The 15,378-nt window shown below is 37.8% G+C and overlaps 1 protein-coding gene across 1 annotated transcript; it reads right to left on the bottom strand.

Annotated features, from left to right (window-relative positions):
* Window positions 1-1,948: 1,948 nt before the first annotated feature.
* On the bottom strand, window positions 1,949-12,286 carry LOC122072996 (survival of motor neuron-related-splicing factor 30). The gene is made up of 8 exons (XM_042637467.1): window positions 12,088-12,286; window positions 8,538-8,606; window positions 7,799-7,930; window positions 7,439-7,521; window positions 7,258-7,333; window positions 2,943-3,128; window positions 2,576-2,704; window positions 1,949-2,341 (listed from the first exon to the last, which is right to left on the bottom strand). Exons 1-8 carry the CDS (start codon window positions 12,160-12,162, stop codon window positions 2,180-2,182), a joined length of 912 nt encoding a protein of 303 aa, XP_042493401.1. The 5' UTR covers window positions 12,163-12,286; the 3' UTR covers window positions 1,949-2,179.
* Window positions 12,287-15,378: the final 3,092 nt, after the last annotated feature.

Genomic DNA, 15,378 nt, shown 5'->3' with positions numbered 1-15,378 from the left:
AAACCTGGCTGCATAAGGCTCGTGTAGATATGTAAATTTCCTTAACTAAGTTATCATTTTTCTTTCAAATCAAAAGAGAGAAAAAAAAATTGGACCAAACCAGCAATATCAAAACCAATCGATTAAAAACCAGACCAATTATTAATGGGAACTTAGATCTATTGCACATATGTTCATTCACTTGTACGTACATGTGAGGATTCAACATCTGTCCCATCGTTCCTGTAAAATAAAAATTATCATCTATATTGATGTCACATCGTGTGTTTTCATACTCTCATTTAGGGGTGTCAACCGATCGGGCCGGTCCGATTTCGATCGGGCTTAATCGGGCTTAATCGGGCTTGAAGACTTTCAAAGGCTACACCGTGTCCGCTCATTTAACTAATCGGGCTTAGTTATTGAGGGCATGGTACACTTTATATTCGGTCGGTCGGCCTCAGGCTATAATCGGGCTACCTTAATCGGGCTTTAGTCAGGCCTTAACGGGGCTCCGGACATGTTTAATGTTAAACGGGCTTTAACCGGTTTTTAAACGGGCCCTTTTTAAAATGTGCTCTTATATTCTGGCCCACTCATGCAAGCCCAAAAAAATGACAATAAATCAATAAATTATACCAAATATAACCATTATTTAAAATGTGAACATGTCTTTATTTTTTAGTTTTTATTCTTTAATTTGGGGGATAAAATAGGTATTCTACAATCATTAAAGGGTCGAGCCAAGTCGGTGCACAATAGGTTGGTCTCGATCAGGCGTTATTTGGTCGGTCTCGATCGGGCACCCGACGGTCCCAGTAGCAAAATCGAGACCGACCATTTATAAACGGGCCGGGCTCAAGCCCGACATGTTTAATAAACGGTCCAAGCTGGGCCGGTCTATAAACGGTCGGTCCTGGTCAGTTTAGTTGGGTCGGGCTACGAATTGACACCCCTACTCTCATTAGCCCCACGAACGTGACTCAACACCAATCTCTTGCCCATTTTTTTATAATTGGAACTAGACTAAATTGATTAATTGGGTTAAACCATGTATGAGAGTGTAATGTATGACAGTTTACACATTCGGATGTTTAGGGTTTTGGGAAAAGATTCCCACAACGCCTGTATGCCAAGACACATAAAATGGCCACACGCTCTCTTACCTCCTATTGAAAACCCCTACTAGACTATTCGCAAACCACCCTTACTATTGGTGGGAAACTACATATGGGTGTAATAACAATCCCACGCCCTTTTCTACCAAAAAAAAAAAGCAATCCCACGCCCTTAGATATAAAGGTTAAAAGAATAATTTTCTTAAACTTAATTGACGTTTTTACACCCAAAAAAAATTGACGTTTTAGTGTTTTTGGATAGACTACAAAGGGGGATCAATTAGGATCTATCTCAATTAACCAAAACTGTCCTAACATACATCCTAACATTGATGATAGATAATAAATTCTTAGTTGAATTATCAATACCTAAGAAAACGAGAAGAAAGTGAACACTATAAGGGAGGAAGTTCTTTGAGAAGTAACATAAAGGTCCATAAAGTCCTTTCTATGACGAAAGATGTGTTAGTATCACTTGCTTGGCTGCTCAAAGAACTTTTTTCCAATTTATAATTTATATTCAAGGTTTGATGACTATAGTAAGGGATCGATTGATAAGCTAAAGAAATGATTATTAGTAGGGCACAGGGCACCAGATGGGACATCATCCAAGAGGAGTAGAGAGATAATATTTATACCCGACCTTTTTCCATAGTATTTATAATGTTTATTTTCTTGTTGAAAACCCCATTGATCGCAACCCAGATGAAATCAAGATCGAGGGAGGATGCAATATCTTGAAGCAATACCGGTGGAAAGGGAGATTTGTGAAATTTTTCGCTTTTTCCCAATCCTTTTTCTAGGGTTCTAGCGGATTCCAATTAATTCCAATATGAATCAAAAGAACTGTGTAAACTAAACAGAACTATATGATTTACCGTGAGTTCTGTATAAAGGTTTTACATCAATATGGCCATGCACTACTGAAGCATAGATAAACCAACGACCGGTTTTTCCAGGTCCAAAGTGATTAATAATCCTTCTTGTTTTGCTGGAGACTTTTTCTGCAATCAGATGAGAGATTTGCAGAAAATGGTGATGCAACCACAATGAGTAATAGAGAAACACATTAATGAAGTGCTCTAATCTTCTGATTCAACAGTTCCACCCTTCAGATGCAAGTGCTTTTCCCGTCTCTGGAAGTCCGTCAATCCCTTTCCACTGCCAGTCACACCAACCTTCCCTTTTGGATCATCCGGAGACTTGAAGATGCTCTCACGCTTGCGTCCCGAGAAGAACCCAACCTTGAAAAATGATTAACGTATACAAAATGAACACAAGTCAGAAACATTAAATTGATTGGAAGAAGAATCGACCACTTAAAATTTGGGCCAGAAAGTCATGTAAGTAGTGAGAATGAGGAAATATCCCTTGTTTCATATAAAAACCAAGCATTTTCAGCATCATGAATGCATGGTATATAATATACAAATTCGCATAATGTATCTTGCACATGCAAATGTAGCTCTTTAAGGTACCTTCTTAGCACGGCCTTTGGTTGTCTGGAATTGCTGCCATGCATTCTGTCGCTTATTTTGTGTGACTTCCAATTGCTCAAACCTGTTCTTCGACTTGAAAGCATGTATCTTCTTTTTCTTCGCAGCTTTCTGTAAATGTAACATTTAGTTATCCAATGTAACAAGTTCTCCCATTGCCAGAAAAGAAGCATTAATTCCTTATCTACATTCGCAACCCAATCCACAGGGTACCCAGGTGCGATGGCTATAGCCTATAACTGCAAACAGCCTATAACCTACAGTTTGCAGTTCCCAAAGATAATGGACTCTTGTCCAATCCAAAAAGACAAGGAAAATCCCAACCTTTTAACACTATTATGCTACTCACCACATCTTCAGGATCATCAGGATCTATACGAAGCTTTGCTGGTAAAGTTCGTGATTGGAAGTCGGTGGTAGCTGCTTGTGCAATCTTTCGCTTGATGGCCTGCTTTGTAGCTTCAGCTACTCTCTCAGCTTCCACCAAAGCATCGACCACTCCTTCTTGGATTGGCCTTACATTGCCAGGATCCACCTGGAAATCATAAACCAAGAACAATAAATAATGCCTGTGACATTTCAAAGAAGGAAATGAAAAAACAAAGAGACAAAACAATAAAGAAACACAGTTATAGGCAAGAGAACATCAAGATAGACAATGGAAAATCCCCACACAAACTTTAGTAGTACCATCATTCAATACAATATTGAAGCTGTGGATATTTAGCAGAATGCAGCCTGCCCAACCAGAAAAATTTAAAATAATAACAGCATCACCATAAGGTACTTGATTTTTATGTTCTAAAGCACCCAACATTTCCTGCTGACACTTCTATATACAAGTTAACCTGATAATAAGCTTCATATGTTCAGGAAAGCAAAAACTGGTCATATTATTCCTACGTCAAATGTTCATCTGCACTGTTTTGAAATGAAGTTTGGGTGGATGATGGGAGTCAGAAAATATTTCTAGGTTGCTATAAATGCTGGTGCATATTCAAAGAAGTCAGAACTTGAATAGTTCAATGTAAACTTTTATTCCTATAGCCAGCTCTTTACCTAATATGTCCGTGCAGTACCTGGAAGCTTAGGTTAGTTAGACTTCTACTTTGTCTTTTTTCTGTTTTATAAATACATGAAAGAGGCTAGACCACACCCACGATTTGGAAGTATGGAATAGAGCTTTCTGATTTTTGAAAAAGCAAGTTGTGTGCTCTCCCCATGTCCCCCCCCCCCCAAAAAAAAAAGATTTCTCTTTTCTTTCTTCTCTCTCTTATTGCCTTATTCTCTTCTTTCCCACAATGAGCAGCAGATCTCCCATCATCTGATCTGTATCATATGGTCAATGAAACTTTAGTTAACTTTCCAAAAAAATCTTGAGAACCTTAAAATATAGTATCAGACTATCAGTTGTTCCTAAAAGCATAGTTGTCAAGGTGTCACTAGGGCACAAGTAAATACTTTTATATTTGTTATTTCATTCACTTAAGATATTATTCAAAAAAAAGGCAAATACCCCCTATTTAAATCCAAAACTAGTTTAAAAATCAAGTTCCAAAAGGATAAAAAGTCAACCCCCCAGTCCAAGAACAAAAACCAGATTTTTCGTTGTAGGGGCGATTTTCAACTTTCAAATGTTGGGGTTTTTCTCAATTCTGAAAACTTTATAAATCTTATCATAGTAAAACATTGCTCAAAAACAAAAGTCCGATAAAATAATCTTTTGTTTTGATGTCCATAATATTATTTCCATCCAAGAGACTTTAACAACATTCATGTATTTAAAATAAGTTTAACCAGAATATAATATTGTCATTACAACTTAGATTTAAGTAATCTTAGACTTGTTGGAAAGCTAGTTTTGTGTTATACCTAATACAAAAAATCTCATATAAAAATAAAATCATTTGACCAATCAAACTTATTTAAAAAAAAAAAAAAAAAAGAGCAATCTCTGAATATTGATTTCTTACGACTTAATGTTGATTTTTCATAATTTGATGTGACTTAATGTTGATTTTTTTATGACTTAATGTGCCTTAATGTTGAATTTTTACGATACAAGGTATATGTAGCATACTAAATAATGTTAGAAAAGAGAAAAAATAAAAAATAACACTTGATTGCCTTAGGCACCCTGTTCGGCTTAAGGTGCGTGACTTGTCGCCTAAGCGCTTAGGTCACCCTCCCGACTTGGTTCGCCTTGTCACCATGCCACCTATGCCTAAGAGGACCTTGGGTTAATAATCTCCTAAAGATTGGTTTGAAACTCTGAATTGGACCATTACATAGATTATTAAAAAAAAAAAAAATTTATTGAATATTGGTCTGGGTTGAGTTTCCTTGCGCTTTATTTGCTTGAATTCAATTGAGTAGGGTCCAAATCGGCTATTGGGGTACAGACCTGGAACCCAATAAAAGGTTAAGATTAACAGATAATTGATTGATGAAATTAGAGTATGTGCAGCGAATAAGAGAAGTAAAACAAAATTTGATAGAGAGAAATCTCAATACAAAAATACTATTCCAGTTAAATTTAGAAAGAGAGAAATCTCAATAGAGATTACTGTTCCTGTTATTAGATCTGACCATGGTTCTAAAAATGGATCAGATCGGTCAGTATCGGCCAAATCGGATCTGTATTGACCTTGACCAATCCCTGATCCTGACCAGTCCAATTCTGAAACATGGGTACCATCCAAGGGTAAAAATGTAATTAAAAATCTGAAGCAAATCTGTCCGATCCAAGCCAATTTGGATCGGTATCATCTTGACTAATCCCGAGTTTAATGCAAGAGTAGATTACAAGTAACTAACTCCGCAGTTTATAACCCCAAACAATACAAATAGGAGCAAGAAACAAAGAAATAATAGCATCGAATAAACCCCCAAGAATACAATACCCATATAGGAGCAAAACCAGCCCAAAACCCAACCCAATAGAAGAGAGAAAGACCTTCTATAGAGCTGGAGAGAGAAAAGTGCGGCCAAGTCTATGGGAGTCCGATTGAACTGCACTTTTGGGTGTAGATAGTCCCTAGGGAGGGTACAAAAATCCCCAAATATGAAGGGCTTCTGACAGCTGGTTATGGAGTTATGCGCTTTCTTAATCTTCAGACTAGGAGAGAGAATGTGAAGAATTCTGCAGGAACAGCAACTTGTCTTCTTCAGATAACCTTCAAAAGAGAATCGATTGATCTTCTTAGAGTATAGAACCAGTCCTCCAAAGGATATGCAGATCAAATCTCAAACTTGGGCAGCAATGAGGGTCGATTGGCTTTAAGAACAAGAACTCTTTGGCTGGCTGATTCTGATTTTGTATGCTTTAACAGGTCTGAACTAATAATAACAATAAACAGAAAATAAAAATAGAAAAAGAAGAATCGATGGAGGGTTGAGAAGGGTGAAAGAGAATAAAGGAATGGGTATCTCACCCCTCAGATTTTGGGTATCACACCCCTCAAAGGTTTAGGCATCTCTCCTCTTAATAACAGCTTTTAGCTAAAGAGTATTTACTCAATAATTTATTCATTCAAGTCTGAAATTATAAGTACATAGGTTCATCTATTATAGAGGGCAGAATAGCAATCAAACTACTACTAGGAGCAAGTTTTCCAATAGGACTAGACACTCCTACTACAACTAGGAATTCAAAATAGGACTAGGACTTGACTTTATGACTCCAACATGGAGTAGGACTAACTAACTAATAGTCCATATAGGACTTTACAACCGACCAATGGCCTAATGGGCTTTTATTGAATTAAATAGCAACTAACTAAACTAATGAATTAAATCACACTTTTCTACATTCTACCCATATTTTAGGCCCATTAAAGTGGTCCATTCCAAAGAAAACCCATGGGATCAAAGGTCCAAGTGACTTATCTACATCAGAGTTTTAGAGCTTGGATCTGAGAATTAAAAAAAAGGCAGACATGAGACTACATACTAAACAGACCTGGTCATGAACGTCACTTGGTCACATGCAGATTACACACCTACCTTGGAACAAAACACTTTATTTCATCCGTACTAAACTATCCCCCAGAACTTAAAGACAGTAAATAAACTTCGTGCTCCCCCTATAGGACCCCATATATGTGCTTTATAATTGAGTCTGATACAGCAGAAACCCCTTAAAGCCCAGTCCATACAATCATCAAAGCAGAAACTATAACATTGGATTGCATCACACAGCTTCCCCATGGGCATCCTACTCAAAACTTGAAAGGATTTGGATTATATAAACTTTTAGATTCCATATAATAAATTTCATAGTAATTCAAAAATTAAGGAAGGAAAACTACCAAATATCTTCAAGTTCCACATTGAATACCTCTGAAGATTTTATGGTGAAATTCAATTCAATTATAGCTGCAGAGTACTGGTCAAAAAAAAATAAAAAACTCACTAATGCCATTGCTACCACCAAATTGGAATATCCTCCTCTTCATAGCCTTGTCTTTTTTAATTTAGTTTTTCTTTGTTCATTGCTAATTCTGTAAACATTCTATCTGCGTTCAGTACTTTACTCTGACTTACATATGTAGATTCTTTGGTCATTAACAGAGAGAGAGGGAGAAAGAGAGAGCTTGAATACATGAAAACTAGAATGAAGAATCCAATTTCTAACATTCAAGAGCATGGCACAGAAATGATACCTCTTCTTTATTCCCCCACTCATCGTATGAAACACAGTATCCATTTGGAGTATGTGCATCAATCGTTGCATCATACCTGGACATTCAACTAATCAAACATACAAAAGGACAAGCTGTAAAACAAATGAAAGATAAAGGAAACAGAAAGGCTACAATTTGGATCTCTTTGCACCACACATACCATTCCCCATCTTCACTCCAGACAGCTTGGACTTTTGAGCCAACAGGAAGCTTCTCAAACGGCTCCAAGATGTTGTTTGATGCCTAAAGAGACAGATGATAAAAGCATAGCAAGGAAAGGTTAAGAACGTATTAAAGTAATGTAATCAAAAGAAATATAAAAAGTAGAGTTCAGCATTTTATTTCATTTCATCTTCAGAATGTATGTCTTATCTGCACAAGGTCCTCCTGTTTTTAAATAAGTTTCTACTTAAGTGTGTTCCTATTTTCAGCTGCCTTCATACAAGTTCAGCCTAACATGCAATGTATCTGTTCAAACATTCATCCCGAGAGAGAGAGAGAGAGAGAGAGAGAGAAATACCATATCATAACCAGAAGTCCCCACATACTGCTGACCATGTGAAAGCACGTTAGCATCATCACTCCCAACTTCCGATCCAGAAATTTCATTTTGCTTCGCTGTTGAAAAGAGCTCCTCTGTCAGTGCAATCACCTGCATCCCAAGATGTCTCATTCAAGTAAGCAAAGAAAGACCCCAAAACAAATCAATCCACTTGCATTAGAAAAAACCCAGACATTGATTTGAATTTCCGACTACTCTCATCGTGAACATCTGAAATGAGAGGTGAGAGGCAAGCAAGCAGGCCATCACGGAACATGCACCTGCAAAGGAACCAAAGATACTAGTGATGGGCATCTGTCATATACAGCTCTTATTTTAATATTTAAATTCTAAATCCCTCTATAGCTCCTTTCAGAGGAATTCATGGCCTATGTTTTTAACATAACACCATCCTCACCTTTTCAAGAAACGAAAATAAAAACAATAACCTCCATGAGAATTCTCCAGCCATTGTGCAGCCAAATCATATTGGCCTGCTCGAACAACATAATGATTCCTTGAAAAAGAAAAGGGTATCCCAAACACAAAATAATTGCACATCCTAGAAGTTACACAATATCATTATGCACAAGAATATCTGCATATAACTTAATACCTCATATACCATTAAATTATACATAAGAGAACCCAACATATAGGTTTGATGTAACTGCGAGAAGAGGAAGTATGAAAAAGGACTTTATATGGATTAACTCACCTCTTGAAGCTCTTTTTCCATGTCTGCATACTCAGAGTTTCCAGGTTCATCAGCCAATAGTTTTCTCACCTGATTAAGACAAAGGTATAGGTCATTATAAAGGGGGAAAAGTTCAAAATAGCACACGCAAAATACAACATACTATTCACAATAGATGTATGGCGGATTGTTGCTTGCAGAACTTCCAATTGAAAGGCAACTAGTTTATCTATCTAATTTTTGAAACTAAGAAACTAATTAAAGGGATAAATGTTCATTAGATGCTACGGGGCAGACCATGTCACTGTAACCATAGATTGAGGATCAGAATTGGGTCAGGTGAATCACCCAATTCAAATCAGAATTAGCGTCACCTGATCCCGTATAATGGCGATTCTCTAGGCCCTATTTTGGATCGGGCAATCCAATCCTCAGATCTTCCATTCCGACTGATTCTGACATAAACCCCGCAACTCCTACGGTGGCGGAAGAACCTCCGCGAAGACAAGTGTCGATGATCATGATAGGACAGAGGGCTTGGGCTACTACAATGCTTGTAATCCCTATCCTTGGAGCTGCTTAGGGTTCCAGGTCTCTCTTTCACGCTTGCTCCCTCCCATTGGTGAACGATGGTTCAATGAAGGGTAGGTCGGGGAGCCTTGCTATAATTAAAGAGCTTTGAGCAAACTCCTCACCATGGGCAAAGTTGATGGTGTGGACACTGAGGATGGCAAACATCTCTTGGACAGAGAATCCCTTGAAGGCAAAGAAGTCAATCTACTTGGAGACAGTGACAAGAAATTTATGAGACGGCATCGCTGCTTGAGAAATAAGGCCATCCTTGGGGCCTAGGATGACCTTGAAGTAAGGGCCTCCGACCATGGTGACGAGGTCAAGGGTATCAAGAGCCAGGATGTTGGATCAAGAGACACCACCAGGGCAGGCTAGCTCAAAAAAGGTGGTCTTGGTTCAGACAATGGCATCAAAGGCGTCGATGGCAAGGGAGGGGCTGAGGTCACGGTTGCACTCAGCCTTGTTGGAGACTGTGGTGGTCTTGGCTTAGATGACAACATCAAAGGCATCTCCAGTGAGCGAGGGGCTGAGGTCATCGTCATGGTCACACTCAGCCTTGCTGGAAACTGTGAAGCTAATGAGGATGGACCCGTCGCAGCCCTTGACCATGCAGTCATAGAAGAAGAGGTAGACAGTGCCAACGGCAGTGATAGGGCTTGTGATCTGCTTGGTGGTGACAATGTCCTGAATGGTTTGCTCCATCTGCAGGCATGTCTCCTGGTAGAAGTTTGCAGCATGGACCGAAATGGTTGAAATTTCGACCATTTCAACCGTATCGAGGGAGACCGAGAAGAAATGCACTAGTACTTTTAAAAGTCCCCAATTTCGACACATTTCAACCATTTTGATGGGTTCAATCATTTTGGTCCAGCCCCTTATAAAAAGGGCATTTTGCGAAAAAACAACTTCTCTCCCCCTATTTTGACTGTAAGAAGTGGGAAACATAGGAAATCACCCCTGAAATTGAAATTTTTCCATCAACCTTTCATTTTACACTTGAATCTTACAAGTACATCTACTTAGAGCAAAAAGGTAAACCCCATTTTTCCCAAATATCATTTTTTTTTTGTACAATGTACTTGTAAATATAGTAGAATTATTTCAATTTTTATCATTTGTTTTGCATCCCCTATATTATGTTTTGGTTGTTTTAATCATGTATTTTTCATTTTTACTTAGTAACTTATATATGTAGTAGTAGTACAACTTCAGTCAACGTACACTAGAAAACATGGTTCAACACCACAAGTATCATTTTAGGTGTTTTTTCATTAAAATAATTCTTTGAATAGTTTATAAATGTCAAAAATAGGATGTACACAAAAATCAGACAAAAAAAAAATCATTTTGGGAGTCGAAACCAAGGTTACCACCATTGCAAGAAAATTTTCCTGGTTCCACGAAATTTCCGAAATTTCTCGACCAGGGTTGAAATCTTATATGTTGAACCTCGGTTTGTAGGGAGCTTCATTTCCAACAGGTCGGATGATGGGGAGACGCATGTAACTAGGGAGCCGACACGAGAAGGAAAGCATCAAGGGGATAGATGAGGCGGAGATCAATTCCCAATGCAAGAGAAGACCAATTCATTGTCCAATCATACAGTTGACGATCAGAGTAAAGGAAGATCCGGAGGGACCGGTGAGTATGGAATGGACCTTTGAGGGTAGCTGACGATGGAGTAGACAACCATTTTTTCACCCAATCCACTTTTTTATCATTTGAAGGGAATCGGCTGATTCCTGCCGATTTCCTGTCTGATCCGCATAGAGATCAGATCAGGAATATTTAGGAACCGATTCTGTCCCAATTCCAAACTCTTTAACCTTGACTGTGACTATTCTTGGAATGCCAAAGGGGTGGTGTCAGTGATTCCAGAATATGAAAATGGTTACCAATAATATTTCCCATTTTTTGCACTCTTTTTGGATGAGCTTGGATTATAGAACTGTGACAATATGTTGCAATGCAAGCAATTATCCAATTAACCAATATCCCATTTTTAAATTGATTTATTCTGCAGCAGCAAATGCTAGTCACAATAGGGGTTTCAACAAAGCGAATTTATCATTATTAAAGCCAGGTTAACGAGGTACTGCCATGAAAAGGTTAAAACTCGAGCCTAGAGGGATGTAGTAATTCAATAAAAGACCTACCTGTCATATAACTTTGTATTAAAGAATTAACTTTAGTTGAAAAAAACTAAGTATACAAGAATAGGATGTTTCGTGATAATATCTTAATGGCGGGGACAAAACAATAGCTGGAGCAAGACCTGACATCCCGGCCCGTGATAGACGGCTCTGGTTGTCAACAACCAATCAAACGCACACTTGAGTATTCAGACAGCTTGGTCCAACCCAAACGTATCATCATCCTTTTCGTTTGCGCACCCAAAACTCTATCCACAGAAGGGTCACTACCAGGAAGATCAAAAAAAATGTAGTATACAGTTTGCATCGATGTGAAGATATAGCAGCACTAGACCAAAAAGCGAATAAACTTACCCGTTCGAAGATTTCACTTACTTGCAAAACGACAGAATAGCTACTAATTTCATCAAAAACCCCATCATAATAATATCAAAATACAAACCCTAGAGAGTCCGAACTTATAAATTCATACTGAAAGAGCCACAATACAATGTAATCTACTAATTGACCGGAAACCCTTATTCCGCCACTAATCCAACAATCCAAAACTCAAAAATAAAAGTTTACATAGCAAAAAAAAAAACGTACATAACAAAATAACCATATTGAATTCAAAGATTTCGAGAAACCAAAAGCTATAATAACAATTTAATATGAAAATTTGAATAAAAAAATGAAAACAAGGGATAAACCCTATTTCACGAGCGAGCAAAGAAACTTCAGGGAATTCGTGAACCAAGTTCACATAAGAGTTAAAAAGAAAATATCAATTCATAGAAAACACATTGAGAATGAGAGTCTAATCGGGAAGGATCGGGAAAGTAAAAAAACAATTGAAATGATACCTGCTGAAGCTGTTCTTTATAGGTTGAAAGATTCGAAGCGAGCTCATCGATGCTAAGTTCTTCGCCTCCTTGCATCTTCTAAGCCTTCTGTTCGTTTCAAGAAGAACAAAAAGTTCGGTTTAAAATTTTGATTCTCTTGATATAATTATGGAATGGAAGAAAGTAACAACAGTCGGGCGCAGAAGAAGAAAAGCCGAGAATTATACCCCTAAGGAATTGAGAGTCCGTTTTAACTATTCGATTTGAAGAAATTACACACCCCTCCCCTGTAGTTTGTTTTATACTATCTTTTCCCCACATTATTTGAAAAAATACTATTCCTTACCCTTATGTTTTAAAAATTCTAATAATCGTACCCTTCTCATTATTATTTTTTTTAGATATCGTACCCCTTGCAGTAGGGGACCATGTTAAATGATGACATCAGCCTTTATATATGATATTTAATTCCCAATTTACCCTTTTGTGGATAGTCTGAAGCAACCGATCTCTTGTTGAAGCTCACCTCGTGGAAATCTCATAGAAACCCTAGATATCATCATTCTCTACAGTTGCTACACCGGCGTGATGCCTCTGTAATAGATTTGGATGAGAGGGTGAGTGTGTAGATTAGGGCAAGTGTGATCTTATTGAAGATTTTCCTCGATGAGAGGATGATCTGGAAGGATTCCTTGTAGATTCTGAACAAGCCCAAGAACTGAAGCTCCTTTGTTTTTGTATCCATGGGGATATTCAATTATCTGGTTATTTAGTTGGGTTTCTTCTCTTCTCTTATTCTTTGCTTTACTTAAAAGAGTCTCTCTGCTCTGAGCCCCCTTGATAGTGGCTTATTGAAGAGAAATAGAAAATGCGTTAATTTCCACCATAAATCGATCAAAGCTTTTGAGACGAAATGGTTTGAGAGAGACTTTTTTAATGGAGGTAGAAACTTGTCTGCATGATATAACTCATGATAGGTTTCGAAGAGAACCAAAATAAAGTAAAAGTTGGGATTTGCAATGGAAATAGAGATGGGAGAGATTTCAATTGGCATTGATACATTTTTAATGGAGGCAGAAACCTCTCTCTCTCTCTCTCTCTCTCTCTCTCTCTCTCTCTCTCTCTCTCTCTACGCCATCGTGGAATGTCTAAAACCCATTCTCTGCTCAGATCACCTTTGTGACGCCACTACAAAAAATCCATTATCGCCTATGCAACTCTCCACAAGTACCTCTACAACTCTTCCGTGCTCAACAAAGTTTATTCTGGACTTTTTCCTTCATGGGTGGGAACGGACTTGAATTGGGTCATTAGAGCTATACATCGTTGTCGACGAGTTCTAGCTTTTGGTCATGGGAAGGCATTCCATTTTCACTTGATGAAATTTGGGTTCTTAAATAAGTTTTTATCGTAAATAATCTGATTGCCATGTAGTCAAGATTTCAGCTTTTTGGTGGATGCATAGCAGTTGTTTAACGAAATGCCTAACAAAAATGTGGTAACATGGACTACAATGAGCTTTGCAGTTGGACGTCCTCTCGAAGCATTGAGGTACTTTAACTGGATGTCGGAGTTTGGATAAGAAATGCTCAATAGTTTTACGCTTTTTGCAATTCTGAAAGTATGTGCCCTCTTGGAGAGTCTCGAATTGGTTAAGTCGATCCACCAAAATATTCCTAAGGTACACGTGGAGAGTTGAAAAGAGAGATGGGAAGCATAAAGGGAGGAGAATACCTAAGTTGCCGGTGTGATTTCTCCCCAAATGGATGAGTTGCAAAGAGAGAGGACAAGACCTTGCTGCACTCTTTCTTCTTCTCTGCATTAGAAGAGCTTGAAAGCAAGTCCAAATACATAGCAGATGAGGAACAAGGAAAATAAAAGATATGTATTAGACACAAAGGTAAACCTATCATTTTACATGATATTTTAACACCGTTAATCACTAATGGGACAATTGATAGAATCTTTAAACTACAGGATGGGGAGTGGTAGTACGTGGGGGAAAAATGGTATTGAGGCAAAGTACAAGGAAGGGGATTGTAATTTCCTCTTTCGATTTAATTATAGAAACCCTAGCATTTTAATGAATTTGCAGGTAACCCCTAATATTCTATAGTTTTGTTATCTCACCCAATGATTTTGTTGGGTGTAAGTTGGGCTCTCATGGCTCGATCCCGTTTTCGCTTGCTCTGAGCCCAAACAGGGCCTAGGCTCAGATTGTCAGGGTTAGGGTTGAAAGACACTAACTCTTGGTTAGGGTTGGACAGGGCTTGGGTTGAGGCCTAGGTCTAGCCTTGATTTTTAACCTGATTTATATAACATATTTTAGTATTGTCATCATATCCTTTGATTCAAAATAATGAAATATTTACCAAAAAAAATCAAAATAATGATATATGAGTCATTATGGTCAAGTCCTAAACATCTGTTACTATGTTGTACTTCATGATTTTAATTTTATATTGATCATTTGATCTATTAATGCTTTTCTTTTTATTAGGGTCATTTAGGGATAGCCTGACCCTAGCAAAAATCAGGGGCATTTAGGGCCAACCAGGCCCAAACAGGGTCAATTATTGTTGGGTTGGGTTGGCATGAGCCAAGTAGGGTTAAGTTGGCCCTAGATTAAGTTTTGGGGACCTAGGGTTGGGCAAGGGTTTTAAGAAACCCAACCCTATTTCACCCCTAATTTCGTAAAATTGTAAAAGCAAAAACACACTTCCTTTTTTTTTTTTTTTGGGGGGGGTTGGAGAGAGGGGTTACTATTATTATTATTATTATTATTATTAAAATTTAAGTTAGGTTGCAAGAGATATTAAAACAAAGGGAAGTAAAATTTTAGAAAAAATGAAATATTTGTATTTATTATTTATTATAATCGTATAAATTAATGGAAAAGAGATGGTTAAGTGGCTGAGTAGCCTTGCATAGACACATGAGGCATAAAATTACCATCATGTTTCTTGAGAAATAACAAGTCCCATCTGTAATTATGCCCCTGTGCGTGCCCTCATTGGCCCCAATATTGGTGCAAAAGTTGCGCGATCATGCAATGATCTCTTACCCATAAATTAATTAAATTTTTGTTATCATATTTAGTATGATGTTTTTAAGATGTAATTTTTATTCAGGAGGAGGAATGTTGTCCATCTAGCATTCCCCGAGCCCACACATAGAGGTTTTCAAGGGGCATGCATGTCTTTTCACACCCCTAAAAAAGGGGTTGTGTGTGGGCGTGACAATGCTAGATGGACAACATTCTTTCTCCCTTTTATTTTACTTTTCAGATTCAAGGAATTTATGTATAAAGTA

The sequence above is a fragment of the Macadamia integrifolia genome, chromosome 3, assembly GCF_013358625.1.
Source record: "Macadamia integrifolia cultivar HAES 741 chromosome 3, SCU_Mint_v3, whole genome shotgun sequence".
Classification (NCBI taxonomy): Eukaryota; Viridiplantae; Streptophyta; class Magnoliopsida; order Proteales; family Proteaceae; genus Macadamia; species Macadamia integrifolia.
The sequence above is the reverse complement of the archived record's forward strand: the minus strand, read 5'-3'. Positions and strand labels throughout refer to the sequence as shown.